This window comes from Geotrypetes seraphini, chromosome 8, assembly GCF_902459505.1.
Source record: "Geotrypetes seraphini chromosome 8, aGeoSer1.1, whole genome shotgun sequence".
Lineage (NCBI taxonomy): Eukaryota > Metazoa > Chordata > Amphibia > Gymnophiona > Dermophiidae > Geotrypetes > Geotrypetes seraphini.
Window position 1 is genome coordinate 96,033,786 of NC_047091.1, and position 15,723 is coordinate 96,049,508.

Below are 15,723 nucleotides of genomic sequence, written 5' to 3' on the forward strand. Positions count from 1 at the left end.
AGTGACCCCTAGTGCTTGTGGCTCCCCACAGTTTGAAGAATCTGTTCTTATTCACTTTCTCTATGCCCTTTAGGATTTTGAAGGTTTCTATCATGTCCCCTCTAAGTCTCCTCTTCTCCAGAGAGAACAGCCCCAGCGTTTTTAACCTGTCAGCGTAAGAGAAATTTTCCATACCTTTTATCAGTTTAGTCGCCCTCCTCTGCACTCCCTCGAGTACCGCCATGTCCTTTTTGAGGTACGGCGACCAGTATTGAACACAGTACTCCAGGTGCGGGCGCACCATTGCGCGATACAGCGGCATGATGACTTCCTTCGTCCTGGTTGTGATACCCTTTTTGATGATGCCCAGCATTCTGTTTGCTTTCTTTGAGGCTGTCGCACATTGCGCCGATAGTTTCAGTGATGTGTCAACCATCACCCCCAGATCCCTTTCAAGGTTACTCACCCCTAGCCGTGTTCCCCCCATTTTGTAGCTGAACATCGGGTTCTTTTTCCCTACATGCATGACTTTGCATTTCTCTACGTTAAAACTCATTTGCCACTTATTTGCCCAGTCTTCCAGTCTCGTTAGGTCCCTTAGCAGGTTTTCACAGTCTTCCGTGTTCCTAACCCTGCTGCAGAGTTTGGTGTCATCAGCAAATTTGATAACCTCACATTTTGTCCCCGTCTCCAGATCGTCAATAAATATATTGAACAATAGAGGTCCCAGCACCGACCCCTGTGGAACTCCGCTCGTGACCCATTGCCAGTCTGAGTATTGGCCCTTTACTCCAACCCTCTGTTTCCTGCCTGCCAACCAGTGTTTGATCCATCGGTAGATATCCCCTTGCACCCCGTGGTTCCACAGCTTTTTTAGTAGCCGTTCGTGAGGTACCTTGTCGAAGGCTTTTTGGAAGTCAAGGTAAATGATGTCTATGGATTCCCCCTTATCCATCTGGCTGTTTATTCCCTCGAAGAAGTACAGCAAGTTTGTGAGGCACGACCTTCCCTTGCAGAAGCAATGCTGGCTCGCCTTCAGTTGTCCATTTTTTTTTATGTGTTCGCAGATTGTGTCCTTTACCATTGCTTCCATCATCTTTTCCGGAACCGAGGTCAAGCTCACAGGCCTGTAGTTTCCCGGGTCACCCCTTGATCCCTTCTTAAAGATGGGCGTGACATTTGCTATTTTCCAGTCCTCTGGGATCTCCCCAGTTTTTAGGGAGAGGTTACATATTTGGCGAAGTGTCTCTGCTATTTCGTTTCTCAGTTCTTTTAGTACCCTTGGGTGGATGCCGTCCGGGCCTGGTGATTTGTCGCTCTTCAGTCTATCTATCTGTCTGAGGACATCCTCTTTGCTTACCTCTAGTTGTACCAGCTTTTCGTCGTGTTCCCCGTTTATAATCACCTCGGGTTCTGGGATATTGGATGTGTTCTCTCTGGTGAAGACTGACGAGAAGAATTTGTTTAACCTGTCAGCTATCTCTTTTTCCTCCTTTATCGCTCCTTTCCTGTCTCCGTCGTCCAGTGGTCCAACTTCTTCTCTGGCTGGTTGTTTCCCTTTCACATACCTGAAGAAGGGTTTGAAGTTTCTTGCTTCTCCTGCCAGTCTTTCCTCATATTCTCTCTTTGCTTTCCTGACCTCTCGATGGCATTCTTTCTGGTGCCTTTTGTGCTCTTCCTGGTTCTCCTTTGTTGGTTCCTTTTTCCATTTCTTGAAGGATGATTTCTTGTCGCTTATCGCCTTATTAACTGCAGTTGTTATCCATGCTGGGTTTCTAGTTCGATTTTTTTTGCACCCTTTCCTGAACCTTGGGACGCACAGGTCTTGTGCCTCGAGCACTGTGCCTTTAAGCAGTGTCCAGGCTTCCTTTACGGTCTTCATCTTCCCTGAGTTGTTGCTGAGCTTTTTTCCTACCATTTTCCTCATGTCTTTGTAGTTTCCTTTTCTGAAGTTGAGTGCTGTCGTTGTGGTTCTTTTCACCTTTGATGTTCCCATGTTTAATTTGTACTGGATCATGTTGTGATCGCTGTTCCCTAACGGTGCTAGTACAACCACTTCCTTTGCGGGTCCTTCTAGCCCGTTGAGGATTAGGTCCAGAGTGGCATCCCCTCGCGTTGGTTCTGTGACCAGCTGCTCCATGAAACAGTCTCTTATCACCTCTATGAATTTAGTTTCTCTCGTGCAATTTGAGTGCCCAATGTCCCAATCTATTCCCGGATAGTTGAAATCCCCCATAACCACCACCCTTCCACTTTTGCACACCTGCCTCAGTTCGGCCTCCAGGTCCAGGTCGTTTGCTTCTGGCTGTCCTGGTGGGCGATAGTAAAGTCCCAATTTGATGTCAGCTCCTTCCCCTCCTGTTAGTTTAACCCATAGTGACTCCAGACTGTCTGCCCTTATTGTTGTTTCTGATCTGGATGAAGGAATGTAGTCCTTTATATACAGTGCTATTCCTCCCCCCTTCTTGTGCGCCCTGTCCCTCCTGTAGAGTTTGTACCCTGGCAGGGCCACATCCCATTTGTTGTCCTCTGACCACCATGTCTCTGTGATTCCTATTATGTCTAGGTCCTTATTTCTGGCTATAACTTCTAGCTCCCCCATTTTAGTCCTTAGGCTCCTAGCGTTTGTATATAGGCAATTTAAGTCCCGGTTAGTTACCTTTTCTTTTGGGTCTACTCTTGATTTGATGCTCCTGCTGGTCTCCTCACGGGCTGCCTCCTGTGGTGTGTCTATCCCGTCCTCCGCCCGCTTCTTTGATCTTTGATAGCCCTCTGGTTCCGGCTGTGTCCTCCTTGTCTTGCTCTTTAGCTCTACTTGCCTCTCGGGTCCCTGTACTGTATCCTTGGGTTTATGTCCATAAAGTGTCCATTTTGCCTCTAGTCCACTATCTTCCTTTCCTGTTTCAGTATCCTTGCTCGATACTGTGGTCCGATGTGTCGAGGTCAGATCGACTCTCGGCTTTCCCCTTGTTATCAGTTTAAAGTCATGTCTATGCAGGTCTGGATGTTACGTGCCAGCATCCTCGTCCCAGCCGTGCTCAAATGCAGTCCGTCTCTCCTGTAGAGCTTGTTTTTTCCCCAGGAAGGTTGACCAGTTCCGTACAAAGCTGTGAGACATACTCACAGCTTGTTGTTAGGGCCGGTTGAAGCCAGTTTGCAGCAAAAGCATGGCATAATGTAGCAACTGTGGTCTCTTTTTTTTTTACAGAGAAGGGAAAGAAGAAAAAAATTGAGACCCAGTCAGACCCTCTAGCAATGGAGGGAGGGTGAGGCAGGGACAAGGGGGGGCCCAAGTGTAACCTCTAAAGCCGGCACCGTTCAGCCGGACACCCCTGTCTCACTGAAGAGAAAATCTCAACAGGAGAAATAGCACTGCCAGCTCACTGAAGAGAAACCTCAACAGGAGAAACAGAATGGCAGTCTCGCTGAAGAGAAACCTCAACAGGAGAAACAGAATGGCAGTCTCGCTGAAGAGAAACTTCAACAGGAGAAAATAAAGTTCCAGCCACAGCCAGAATTCATGAGCTAGTTGAATAGCGACCTTTTCCTGCTGGGAGATAGAGATTACTGATGAGACAGGAGGAGTGCCAGCCAATAGGACCACCTGTTAATCAGTTTCTCTATCTCCGCCTGCTGGTAGATGTGAGCTATCCCATTGGTCTCTGGATTCATCTGCTGCTGTTGCTAGGGAAAATAGAGATGCCCTCTCGGAACTCTACAGCCTTTCTGCGCAACAGAGGAATCCTCTTCGTTTTCACGCTGTGGGGGTCCGGGATTGCCAACCTGGCCCTAACTTGGACATTTTAGCGACAACATGGGCAGAGGACTTGCAATGTACACTCACGGCCCACCAGTTACAACAGGTCTTGAAACATATTCAAAAGGTATCTCCTAATATCACCCACTGGGAAATGCAACTGAAAATTATTTTGAGACTCTATATTACGCCGGAACGTGCAGCCCGGATGGGGATCACGCCGTCTCATTCATGCCCGAAATGTGACCATGCTCATGCCTCTTTGGGTCATATGCTTTGGGCCTGCCCTAAAATTTTACAGTTTTGGAGTCACCTGGGACAATATATAACGCTGCTTTGGGGGAGGCGTTGGCTACCGCAACCGAGAGCATTATTTGGGTATTACAATATAGCCACACCTAAACCCAAGGGTATGTCCGCTTTCATAACCAGAGCACTCTTGATGGGGAAGAAAGCCATTCTCACCAACTGGCTGTCTAGTACTCCCCCGACTTATGCCCAATGGAGATCCTTGATGATAATCCATGCAACGCTAGAGCGGAGAATAGTAGGAGACTTGGATCGTGGTCCGGGTCGTACATTTCGTCAGACCTGGGAATGTTTCTGGCAGGATCTCACCCCACATGCACGTAGTAGACTTTTGAATATTTAAGTCTGACTCGGACTCTCAGGTTTTTTTTGATCTGGCACTGGACTCCTGGGGTGGGGAGGGATGGGGGGGGGGATAGTTGCATCATTGTTTACTGAACTATGCTGCTGATTGTGTTGAGTGTTTACTGTTGAAACAATAAAAAACATTTGAACATAAATGATAAAAAGAAACAATATTCTGTACAATTGTCATTTTATAAATAAGAGTTCTGGCTGCTGAACTTGAGGAAGAGATCTTTAGCTGGTAGAGCTTTGTTTATAAACGTTTATCAACACAGCTACAATGCTACTTTATCCGAGCGGTCTGAGCTTTTTCACAAGTCTCAAGTGGTTGCCCCGAAACTTCTCCTCCAACGCAACTTCCTGTTTCTGTCTGGGCAGCTCGCATCAGAGGAGAAGTTTCAGGGCAGCTGCATGTGCGACTTGTAGAAAGGCTCAGGCCACTCAGAGAGAAAACTGAAAATTCCCAGTGAAGATGAGGGGGAAGGGAGGGAAGGAGATGCCCCAACGTGGCGATCGGGAGGGAGGGGCTGCTGACTGGGAAGGATGAGAAGTGAGGCAAAGCACGCAAGATACTTAACTGGGGACAAGGTTATTCACTGCTCCATGTGGCGGTGAATGGCCTTGTCCCCATACCCACAGCAACCAATTTTTTTCCTCTCCGTGCCAGCAGATTACAAGCAGCTACCCATGGCTAGCCACGGGTAACAGTCACTTGAAACCGTGTCATTCTCTAGCTTGAAGATTCTTCCTAGAGGTTGTCTAACGTGACACGGACAAGAGGACATGGTTTGAAGCTAAGGGGGGACAAGTCCAGGACAAATATCAGGAAGTTCTGCTTCACGTAGCGAGTGGTAGACGCCTGGAATGCTCTCCCAAAGGAGGTTATTAAGGAATCCACTGTGCTAGGATTCAAAGGCAAATTAGATGCACATCTCCTTACGAGAGGCATAGAGAGATATGGGTGACTAAAACTACATCAGGTGTATACCTGACTGGACCTCCGCGTGTACGGATCGCCAGACTCGATGGACCATGGGTCTGATCCGGAGATGGCAGTTCTTATGTTCTTATGTTGAAGGCACCACATTTGAGCAAATCTCACCCCCTCCTTGCAGGTCGCAGCGAACATGGAACACAGCTACACAACCGACAGCCATCCACTGCAAATGAGGTATGATTCCATCCTATCCTGCCCTGGGGAGCTCATCTATGTGGTTTTCTTTCAAAAATGAAGCTGGCAAATATGAAAAAGAACATTAAAAATCAAATGGCCACTAAGGCCCTGTTTTGACTAAAAATAGCCCAGGAAAACCACAGAGAACCCTCAAAAACAGAGATTTTAGGATTTTAAGGGTGGGGGGTGGCATTGGGCATGTAGGGAAACCACCTAAAACCACTTTTTTAAAGGCCCCCCCCAAAAAATAAAAATCTCTGATTCAAGCTGTTAGTATAACCATGTGCTGACAGGAAATACTGCAACTTTTACTCACTGTGCTGAATGAGAGAAACTGTAGGCAGAACTGAACACAGCTTACAGCGAACTGGAAATCTGATTTCAAGTCTTCCAACTGCCCCACCGGCCTGACAACCACGTCCAGAGACCTCTGTCACCCATAGACATGTCGCGCAAACGCCTGGCAGAGGAATGCAGTCTGGCTCTGATCCCGGTCACACCTCCATGGAACCGCCCAGCCTGCGCTCCACCCAACTAGCAGACGAACCTGGGGTAAGTTAGCTCCCAAGGGAACGGTCCTGGAACCTCGATCTGATGTGCAGGCTGTCCAAGGGGCTTACTGCCAAGCAGGGGACCCCCCCCCCCCCCCCCGAGAAGCAGACGCTCTCAAACAGTCTGAGATCTTCCGCAGTCAAGGATGTCCCAGAAGAGAACCTTCACAGCACAAGGCAAAAACCAGGAACGAAAAATACTGAAAGATCACAAAATAAAACACGAGCATTAAAGATAAGCTTCTACAGCCTGGCTTGTAAGAAGAAAAGACTGCTGTACACAGAAGCATGCTCATTATGAGGTATGAGAAGGAGGGGGGTAAAAGCCTCTGAAGTTTTGAGGCTTCCTACAGATCCTGGTGGGTGGAGGGAAATAACCCACTGGTCCCAGAATAAAGTGAGACTGTACAAGAAACAAGGCTTTTAATTATAAACCTAGATCACTGGAAAGCTACCATGCTGCAAGTTATCAGAACACTAAGCTATTATCAGAACACTAAACTGTTTTTATAGGCTACAGATGATTAGATCATTATCCTCATTCCTTGATGAATCATCATTGAATATCTTAATGCACTGGTTAGTCATATCAAAAATAGACTATTGTAATGCCTTGTACAAGGGAATACTCTTAAAAGAAATACGTAGATTACAATCCTACAAAATACTGCAATAAAAATAATTACCAAAAGGAAAAAATTTGATCATGTGACTCCCCTATTAAAGGAAAAACATTGGTTACCTGTAAATTATAGAGTTGCATACAAAATAGCATTACTTACACACAAAACGTTAATGAATAAAGCTCTTGCATTCTTAGAAAGGCTTCTAATCCCTTACGTTCCAACAAGATCTTTAAGATCTGAGGATAAATCTCTCCTCTTAGTCCCCTCACACTAAGATTCATTTACTCAAGGAGAGATACGATCTTCTCTGTTACGGCACCTCAAACCTGGAATTTGCTTCCAATTTATATAAGAGAAGAAAAATTACTTAGTAAGTTCAAAGGTCTCCTGAAAAGCTGGCTTTTTAAGAACGCTTTCAACTGACATGTTTGAATTCTATATAACTCAAATATCCTGTAGCATACTAATTTTTTTTTTTTTAAATGAAAATTAAATGGGTAATTCTTTCCCATCCTCTTGTCTTAATACCTATGTTCATTTTATTTGTTTATGAATTGTATTTAACCTATCCTCCTTTTTTTGTCCTGTAGTGTCTTACCTTTATTAATTGTGTGGTGTTTATTCTTAGTTGTTTTTTACTTTTACCTTGATTTTATTTGTAAATCGCATTGGGCTGTAATATTGCGATCAAATCAAACTTTTAAATAAACTTGAAACAGTGACCCATCAGTGGTTTCCCAACCTTAAGGCATATCAACATATTTGAACATGCTATGTGGCAAATAAACCTCTGTGAAAAAGACAGCATGGCCTTGGGAGAGAGTATATTTCTAGAAGAAAAGCTAGGGAAGAACTGAAAACCTCACCAGGGGCTGGAGAAAGGAAGCAGTTCAGGAAGTGCAGTACACAACCAGAGAACTGCACAATGCAGGGCCAACTATCCATACTCTATATCCTGCATCTAGAAAGGAAAAGTATGTATAATTACATATGTACTTAAAGGAGCCTGCATGTTTTAACAGTCACCAGTGGAGTGTCTCGTTACTGTGATGTTTGAGAGTAGAGCTCATTTGCTAGTTTAGAACTAAGCCATCAGGCAGTTTATTTTCCCATGACACATCTTATCAGATCTGTAGACACAGTGGTTGGAAAAAAACTGATCAATGGCTTAAGACTGAGCTCAGAAGGAAGATATAACTAATCAAAAAAAATAGGGTTATTTGATTCCATTGAGAAGCATTGTTTAAAACTTGAACAAGCAATTAAATATTAGAAGTAAAGTAGAGACAACTGTGAAATTAAACAAAAGAAGCCAGAGAAGAAATCTGTAAGCAGATTCTCTGAAAAGCATAGCAACGTACCTAATACCTGAAGGAGATACCTAAGCTGCAAACATTACTTAAGAGGGGTAGCAAAAAGAGAGCAGAACAAGAGGAAAAACACCTTACCAGTGATGCAGAACGTCATTGATCAAATAAATTAAATGTAATCTCATTTCAAAATGTGCTCCTTCCACAGTTATACGGTTCCGGAGGTGTCCAGCCATCACCTCACAATGCTGAGGGGACTTTGCATTTCCAAACATCCAGTTTTTACCAGCCTTGAAAAGAAAAAAATAGAAAATAAATACTTCCATTAATGCATTTAATGGTTCTTACCTATGCCAATTAACTTGCAGCTAGCTCCAGTCTCAATTAAAACAACAGTGCTTACTCAAAGTGCACTAAGCTTAAACTTACTAATCTGATCAGAATCAAAGAGGTCTAAGGGGCAAAAAATACCCTTCCCTTTCAGAAACAAATAAATGCCACATTTTAAATTATAAAAATAAATGCATGCAGCATAAACATTCATGTAAAGGCTAGGGAATGAGAAGTATGTACTTTCTTATTGTCCCTGCCATACAAGGGGATGCTGAAACGTTCTCAGCCCAACCAAGAAGGGAATGACATGGAGCCATGAAACTTACAAGTTATTCCATATATTCATCCCTAAGTTCAACACACTTGGCACATAGTGTTTGAAGTTTCTGTAACCCTTCCAAAAAATAATCTGTCATCTTGTCACTGAAATTCTGTTCCACTGCTGCAATCACCTCCGAATCACTCTAAAATTGTAGCCCTTTCAAACTCTTTTTAAGGGATAGGGATTGGGACTTATATACCGTCTTTCTGTAGTTTTACAACCACACTAAAAGTGGTTTACAAACAGGCACTTTAAATGTTTTCCCTATCTATCCCGGTGGGCTCACTATCTATCTAATGTACCAGGGCATTGGAGGATTAAATGACTTGCCCAGAGTCACAAGGAACAGCGCAGGGTTTGAACCCACAACCTCAGGGTGATGTTTGGAAACAGAAAATAGTTAGATGAAGCAAGATCTGGTAAGGTGGATGATCTCTGTAGCGAAACCCCAACTGTGTCAAAGCATCTATTGTTTTGCCAGCCTTGTGAGCAGGTACATGTTTTGCAAAGAGAGAACTCTCTCCGCAGCTTCCCTCTCCTTTTTTCTTTCAATGCCTCCTTTAATCGACAAAGCAAGTTACAGTAGTATTCTGCATTAACTGTTTGGCTCCTTGGAAGATAGGCAGTCATTACACCACCTTTCTCATCCCAAAACACTGTGGCCATGATCTTTCTTGCTGACGTTTGGGTTTTGAATTTCTATGGCCTTGGAGAACCCGAGTGCTGCCATTGCATGGACTGTTTTGTCTCAGAATCATAGTGGTGTAACCGTATTTCATCAACAGTAACTAGTTGTTCCAAAACATTGGCAACAGCTCACTTAAAATGCTGCTAAATCAATTTGGAAGTGTTCACTCGATGTTTCTCATCAGCATTCAAACATTTGGACACCCACTTGGCTGGCAGCTTCTGCATATCCAGCTGCTTGTAGATTATACACCCAACATGTTCCTTGGATATCAGTAGTGTCTCAGCAATTGTTTTGGCCAATATTCCTCAATCTGCCAGAATCAGGTCATGGGCATCATCAACAATTTCAGGAGCTGACACCGTTTGAGGCTTCCCAGACCTTGCTGCATTTTTCAGTCCCAAAATCTTCACACTGAAAGTTTGCACACCACTTATTCACTGTGGAGTATGATGGGCATTTGTCACTCAATGTTTGCATCATAGGTTTGTGGATTTCCTTTAGAGCAGGGGTATCCAACCTTTTGGCTTCCCCGAGCTGCATTGGCCGAAAAAAATCTTTCTGGGGCCGCACAAATGCACAAACGCTGCAGCAAAACAGAGGAGGGAGCCGGCAAGACGGTAAACACCCGTGAGCAGCAGATGAAAACACTGCATCGCCCTCGACTGGGGGCCGCACAAAATACTTCACTGGGCCACAGGTTGGACACCCTTGCTTTAGAGTTTTCTTCTGCAGGAATAGGAACTTCAAAACAGCTCTGAGTTCCACACTTAAATTCCACACTTTTTGTTGGCATGGTTCAATAAATGATCTGAAACATTGTCAAAACATAGCATTACTATTCTGCAGATTGGCACTTTGAAAAATAAAACAACACTCTTTTCTGCTATAGTGGCAATATAACACTCAGAATGTAGGAAGTTGGTTGGATTGAGATCCTTTCACCACCCCTTCATACAAGTCCAGACAAGCAGGTTGTGTCCCTTCCCAGACAGCGGATGGAGGTAGAGAAACGGAACTATTCCATTAACACCAGTATAAGCGGCATATACTAGCTGGAATTCTTCAATACTTCTCTACCAGATAGATCTAGGTTGGTGTAGAGGTCTGATTCCCCATGTGGCAACTTATAGCCTATACCAGAGAAGCTAAGTCCTTAAGATATGGGCTCCTGAGGATGGCCCATGGTCCCATCTTTAGATGAGCATAGTGTATCTTGCTTTGCCATTGCCCTAAGATAGTGTCTATTTTGGTGAGATTTGGCTTTGTCCCTGTGGGACCTCATGTTCAGCTAGCTGGGCGAGCAGTGCCCATATCTTTTTGAGTGGGGGGGCGAGATCTTGGAGAAAAATTTGGAGGAGCAGGCACCAGGTTCATAAATCCCCAATGCTGGAGAAGAGGCGCTATGGTGTTTGACAGAGCCAGCAATAGAACACAGCTGCCAGCTTAATCTGCAATAGGCACTGGTTTTGAGCCCTCACAGTGCCACACATTGGTACTAGTTCCAATAACTCCTCAAAAATGTTGAAATTCGTGTTGCAAGCATGAAGAATCATAGCTAACTGAACTACGCTCCCAATGTCCGTACTCTCATTACAGGCAATGGAAAAATCTTCAAAACTAGCTTTGATCTGATCACTTATATTGCTGCCCAAATCAGTAATTCTTTCTGCAACTGTATTTCGAGACAAAGAGATTGTTTGAAAAACCTTCACACTTCCAAGACAAACAATTTCAGTAGCTTTAATTAGACATTCCATGATGAAATCACCTTCGGTAAAAGGTTTCGCATGTTTAGTAATCAACTCCAACAAGGCGTAGCTTGCATGCATCCCCGTTTCACTTTCATATGATACTTTAGTAAACATAAACTGTTGTTTTTTCAGTCCCAACTTGAGCTCTTTCAACTTGTCTCATTAATCCTTCATAATTGTCATATTTTGATTTATGCTGTTCATAGTGCCGTTTAATGTTATATAACTTTGGTACACTAATCTCATTATTACATATCAAGCAAATTTTATCTTTTACTTCACAGCAAAAATACTTCAATTCTCACTTTTCTTGGAAATTTTGATAATCAGCAATTTTTCGTTTAGTTTCACTACCACTTGGTTTCGATAAAGACATACTGAATACAAAGAGATGAAATAGATGAGTAATCGTTAACACTAAGAAATAAAACATTTCAATAAAAACCAATATATTTTTTTAAATATTAGCTTACCAGACACAGAATAATTGCATAAATTAATAAGTGTAATGTAAATAAACCTATACTCGTATTTTTATTGTACTCCAAAGGCAAAATATTTCCTGTTAGGCGCACCAAGCAAGTCAATACAAGACTAATGGCATGGTAGGTATTATTATCGTCTGATTCACTGCTGGTATTAGTGAGGGGAAATGGTGAGTTATGTCTAGAGGCACAAACTTGTCTCGGGTACCAAAGGTATCCGTATCGTAGTACTTAATAAGAATAAGCAATTGGTTATTCTTGTACGTTGTATTGTTGTTTTTGACTAGCTAAGATAGGCGACTGCTCAGCGTCGATGGATTGCGGAAGGAATTTTGCGACTCTAGTTATGACTTATTGCAAGTGGTCCCCAACCCTGTCTTGGAGGACCAACCAGCCAATCGGGTTTTCAGGCTAGCCCTAATGAATATGCATGGAGCAGATTTGCATGCCTGTCACTTTCATCATATGCAAATATCTTTCATGCATATTCATTAGGACTAGCCTGAAAAGCCAATTTGCCTGGTGGTCCTCCAGGTCAGGGTTAGGGACCATCAACTTATTTGATTATATTTGCTGGGCTGCGAGTTTAACATGCTTGCTTTAGGAAATCTGGACCATAGGCTGACCTTTGTTTTTCTGAGTATAAATACTAGAGACAGGCCAGCACTGCAAGTCAAGATAAATAGGAGACCTCTGCCAGCTATCCCAAATGTCATTGCTTTCTTGGGGGTAGTGAAGCTTTTTTGTCCTCCATGACAGCTGATGCAACCCCAGTGGGGCTTAAATCTAGTCCTTAATGTTCTCTTGGGTCCCTAGTTCAAATCTCTAAGGGACGCATCCTTAAATATCTGAAGCTTAAGACACTGTCTAATGGCCACTGCTTAGGCTAGGTCACCAAGTGAAAAAATAATGAGCCAATTCAGTAGGGACAGAACAATTATCTTGTGGAGCTTGTTTTAAATAAGTGACATCAAAAAGTGTATTAACTAGACTAAATAATTCCTTGGTATCTAGTATATACCTATATACATCTTATCTTTTATTTGATTTGTATAGATTTTAACTTTCTCCTTCCATTCTTCTTTATCCTTACTAAGTCCTGTTTTATGCCATTTTCATTCTAAATGTCTCACTGCTTTCTTCTGTTCTAGTAGTTCTGAATCAAACCAACAGTGTGTTCTTTTATGCTGTTTTTTCCTAACTCATTTAAATGGAGCTATTTGATCAAGTATAGTTTTACAGGAGTTGTCCCAATATTCAGTAAAATTTGTTTTTCCATAGATCTGTAATTCTCTACATGATGTGAGATAAGCCAATTTAAATTAAAATGAGATAACCAATGATCTGACATAAGCCAATTTAAATTAAAATGAGATAACCAATGATCTGACCATATTGATTGAGTCCAAATAACAGAATCAATAGATAATTCAGGATAATAATAATTAACAGTTTATATACCGCAGGACCGTGAAGTTCTATGCGGTTTACAATGATTAAAAGATGCTACAAATTGAGCAGAATTAACAAAGTTAAAAGCTAGTGATTAACAGCTCTAGAGATCAGTTATTGTAGAATAAGATTGAACAGGTAAGTTAGATCCTTTGAAGAAAAAGTTATAAGATCTAAATGACGAACTTTCTGATGTGTTTCTGCTGGTGTAGGAATAAAGTGTGATAGTGAGGCTAGAAATTCCTTGAACTCGGGGGGGTGATGGTTCCGCCGGAAGTGAGTAGCTGAGTGTGCGAGCGGACTCGGTCTCCACACTGACGAGGAGAAAAGTTGGCAAGCTGTCCCATCGATTATTGATCCCGAGGCTGTCGGCTGTCCTGAAGGGGAGAGGAATTTTGTCCGCGGCGTTCTGCCGCAAGAGTTGGGGCCACAGAGGAGGCTGCTTTCCAGCTGTCAGCTGTCCTGAAGGGCAGAGGAACTTCTTTGCGGAATTCTGCCACGAGAGTTGGGGCCATGGAGGAGGCTGCTTTCCAGCTGGTGGAGTCTGGCATGAAACGCCGGGATAAGGAAGAATGCAGGAACAAAGGTGTGGCTTGCGCCTTGGGAGCGGCGCACTCATCGGGTCACGGCCCTGGACTGTGGCAGGATTCTCCTCTTTCTCTGGCGGTGTCCCACCATTTGTGCGAGGATTGGGAGGTGCCTTCCCTGCAGCGGGGGTTCATGGCTGTGTTGGTGCTAGGAGGAGTGCAGGAGAGGAGATGTGCTCAAGCCCTGATAGCCCATCGCACAAAGGTAATATTGTGGCCTGAATTTTGAGAGCAAGCCTCGGAGGAACATATATTTATTCTAATGAACTTTGTTGAGCCAGGCTGGTTTGGTTCATGTAAGCTGAGGTGGTAAATGGCTGTGTGGGAGGTGAACTGCGGCTGAGGACTTTTGGTTGAGACCCCTGATGATTTTCCGGCAATGTTGAAGCCTTATATGTGCTTCTGAGACTTTGTACCTAAATATAATTAATGAAATTGGTCTAATTTGATAAAGAATTTGGATTTAACTATATAGTAATAACTCTTAAGACTATTTAGAGATTTGGAATTGTACTAATCTTGGAAATATGGCTAATAAAAAAAATAGACCTGATCTCAAAATGTTTGCTTACCGTGCAGAAGATGCAACAGAAATATCAGTTTCAAAACAGAATCCAACACAAGAAGAAGAAGAGTCAACTATACTTGGAAAAGAAACTTTTGAGACATTAGAATCTCCACCAGCAGACTCAGATTAGCTAGCAAAGGGGACTTGCAACATTGGATGGCTGATATTAAACTTTCATTAGCAGTATTTACTGCAGATATTAAAGTAAATATTGATGGCTTACATAAAAAAATGGATGATATGAGTCAGAGCCTTCAAGAATTCGAAGAACAGATTATTACACATGATGAGGAGATATCGGAAATCCAACAATATTGCAAACAAATAGATATATCCATAGAGAAATTACTTCTTAAAATGGAGGATGGAGAAAACAGGGCAAGGCGAAATAATCTGAGATTTGGGGGGATTCCTGAATCAGAAGATCTTAAAGACCTGACAGCTTTTATACAGTCCATATGCCACAAGTTTCTACAAACAGAAAACCCAAAGCAGAACTTTCAACTATAGAATTTTAACGGATACATCAAGCTGGGACCACATAAATTGGAATAGCCAAGAGATATAATAGTATGTTTTTAATATATCCTCAGAAAGAGAGAGTGCTACAAGCAGCTCGGAAAATTGGCCATCTGATGTGGAATAATGTAAAAGTGGAACTGTTTGCAGATATCTCCTCAGCGACTCTGAAACATCATCGAGATTGCCATGAAGTAACCAGATGTTTACAACAAAACAACATTTGTTATAAATGGCATTATCCATTTGGGATTTCTTTTATGCTAGAAGGCAAGCATCATAAAGTTACATCAGCTTTGGAGGCCCAACAGCTACTTATACAGGCCAAACTTTGGTCTACTGAGGGAGAAAAACAGCAAATGGAACCATCACAACCCTCCTCTACAGGACTGCCGAGCCAGAGATGGCATAGAGTGGATCAAAAAAAGAGATTCCAGAGACAACCAGAGTAGAAAAGTTTATAATAAGAATGAGAAGAATTGGTGATATTAATAAATTTATTTACTTATGATAGATATAATAAAAATAAGATGCTGTAATGGGATAGATAATATATAAAGTTGTGGAAAACGGGGTTAGCTCCAGAGAGATTTGAACCAATTAGAAAAATGGACAGAAAACTGGCAGATAAAGTTTAATATAGAGAAATGCAAAGTGATGCACCAGGGCAGAAAAAAACAAGGAGCACGAATATAAAATGTTAGGTGTAAAATTGGAAAAGTACGGGCAAGAAAAGGACCTGGGGATACTAATAGACAGGACCCTGAAACCGTCGGCTCAATGCACAGCGGCGGCTAAGAAGGCAAACAGGATGTTGGGCATGATAAAGAAGGGAATCACGAGACGTCATCTGACCGAATGGCAGTGTGAGGCAGAAGCTCCGTCGGGCTTTTGCTAATTTTGAGCTTGGCGCTTCCAAAGTGCGTTTTTTTTTTTGCCGCAAAACACAACGGCCCGGACCCCC

At 42.8% G+C, this 15,723-nt stretch overlaps 1 protein-coding gene across 7 annotated transcripts in view; it reads right to left on the reverse strand.

Annotated features, from left to right (window-relative positions):
- Positions 1-15,723, reverse strand: part of CHERP (calcium homeostasis endoplasmic reticulum protein) — a 155,827-nt gene that overhangs the window by 91,254 nt on the left and 48,850 nt on the right. For all 7 annotated transcript variants that reach the window (XM_033955331.1, XM_033955330.1, XM_033955329.1 and 4 more), the window contains one exon: positions 8,190-8,341. In XM_033955331.1, the coding sequence (XP_033811222.1) occupies positions 8,190-8,341 (152 nt within the window). The remainder of the gene's footprint in view (positions 1-8,189; positions 8,342-15,723) is intronic.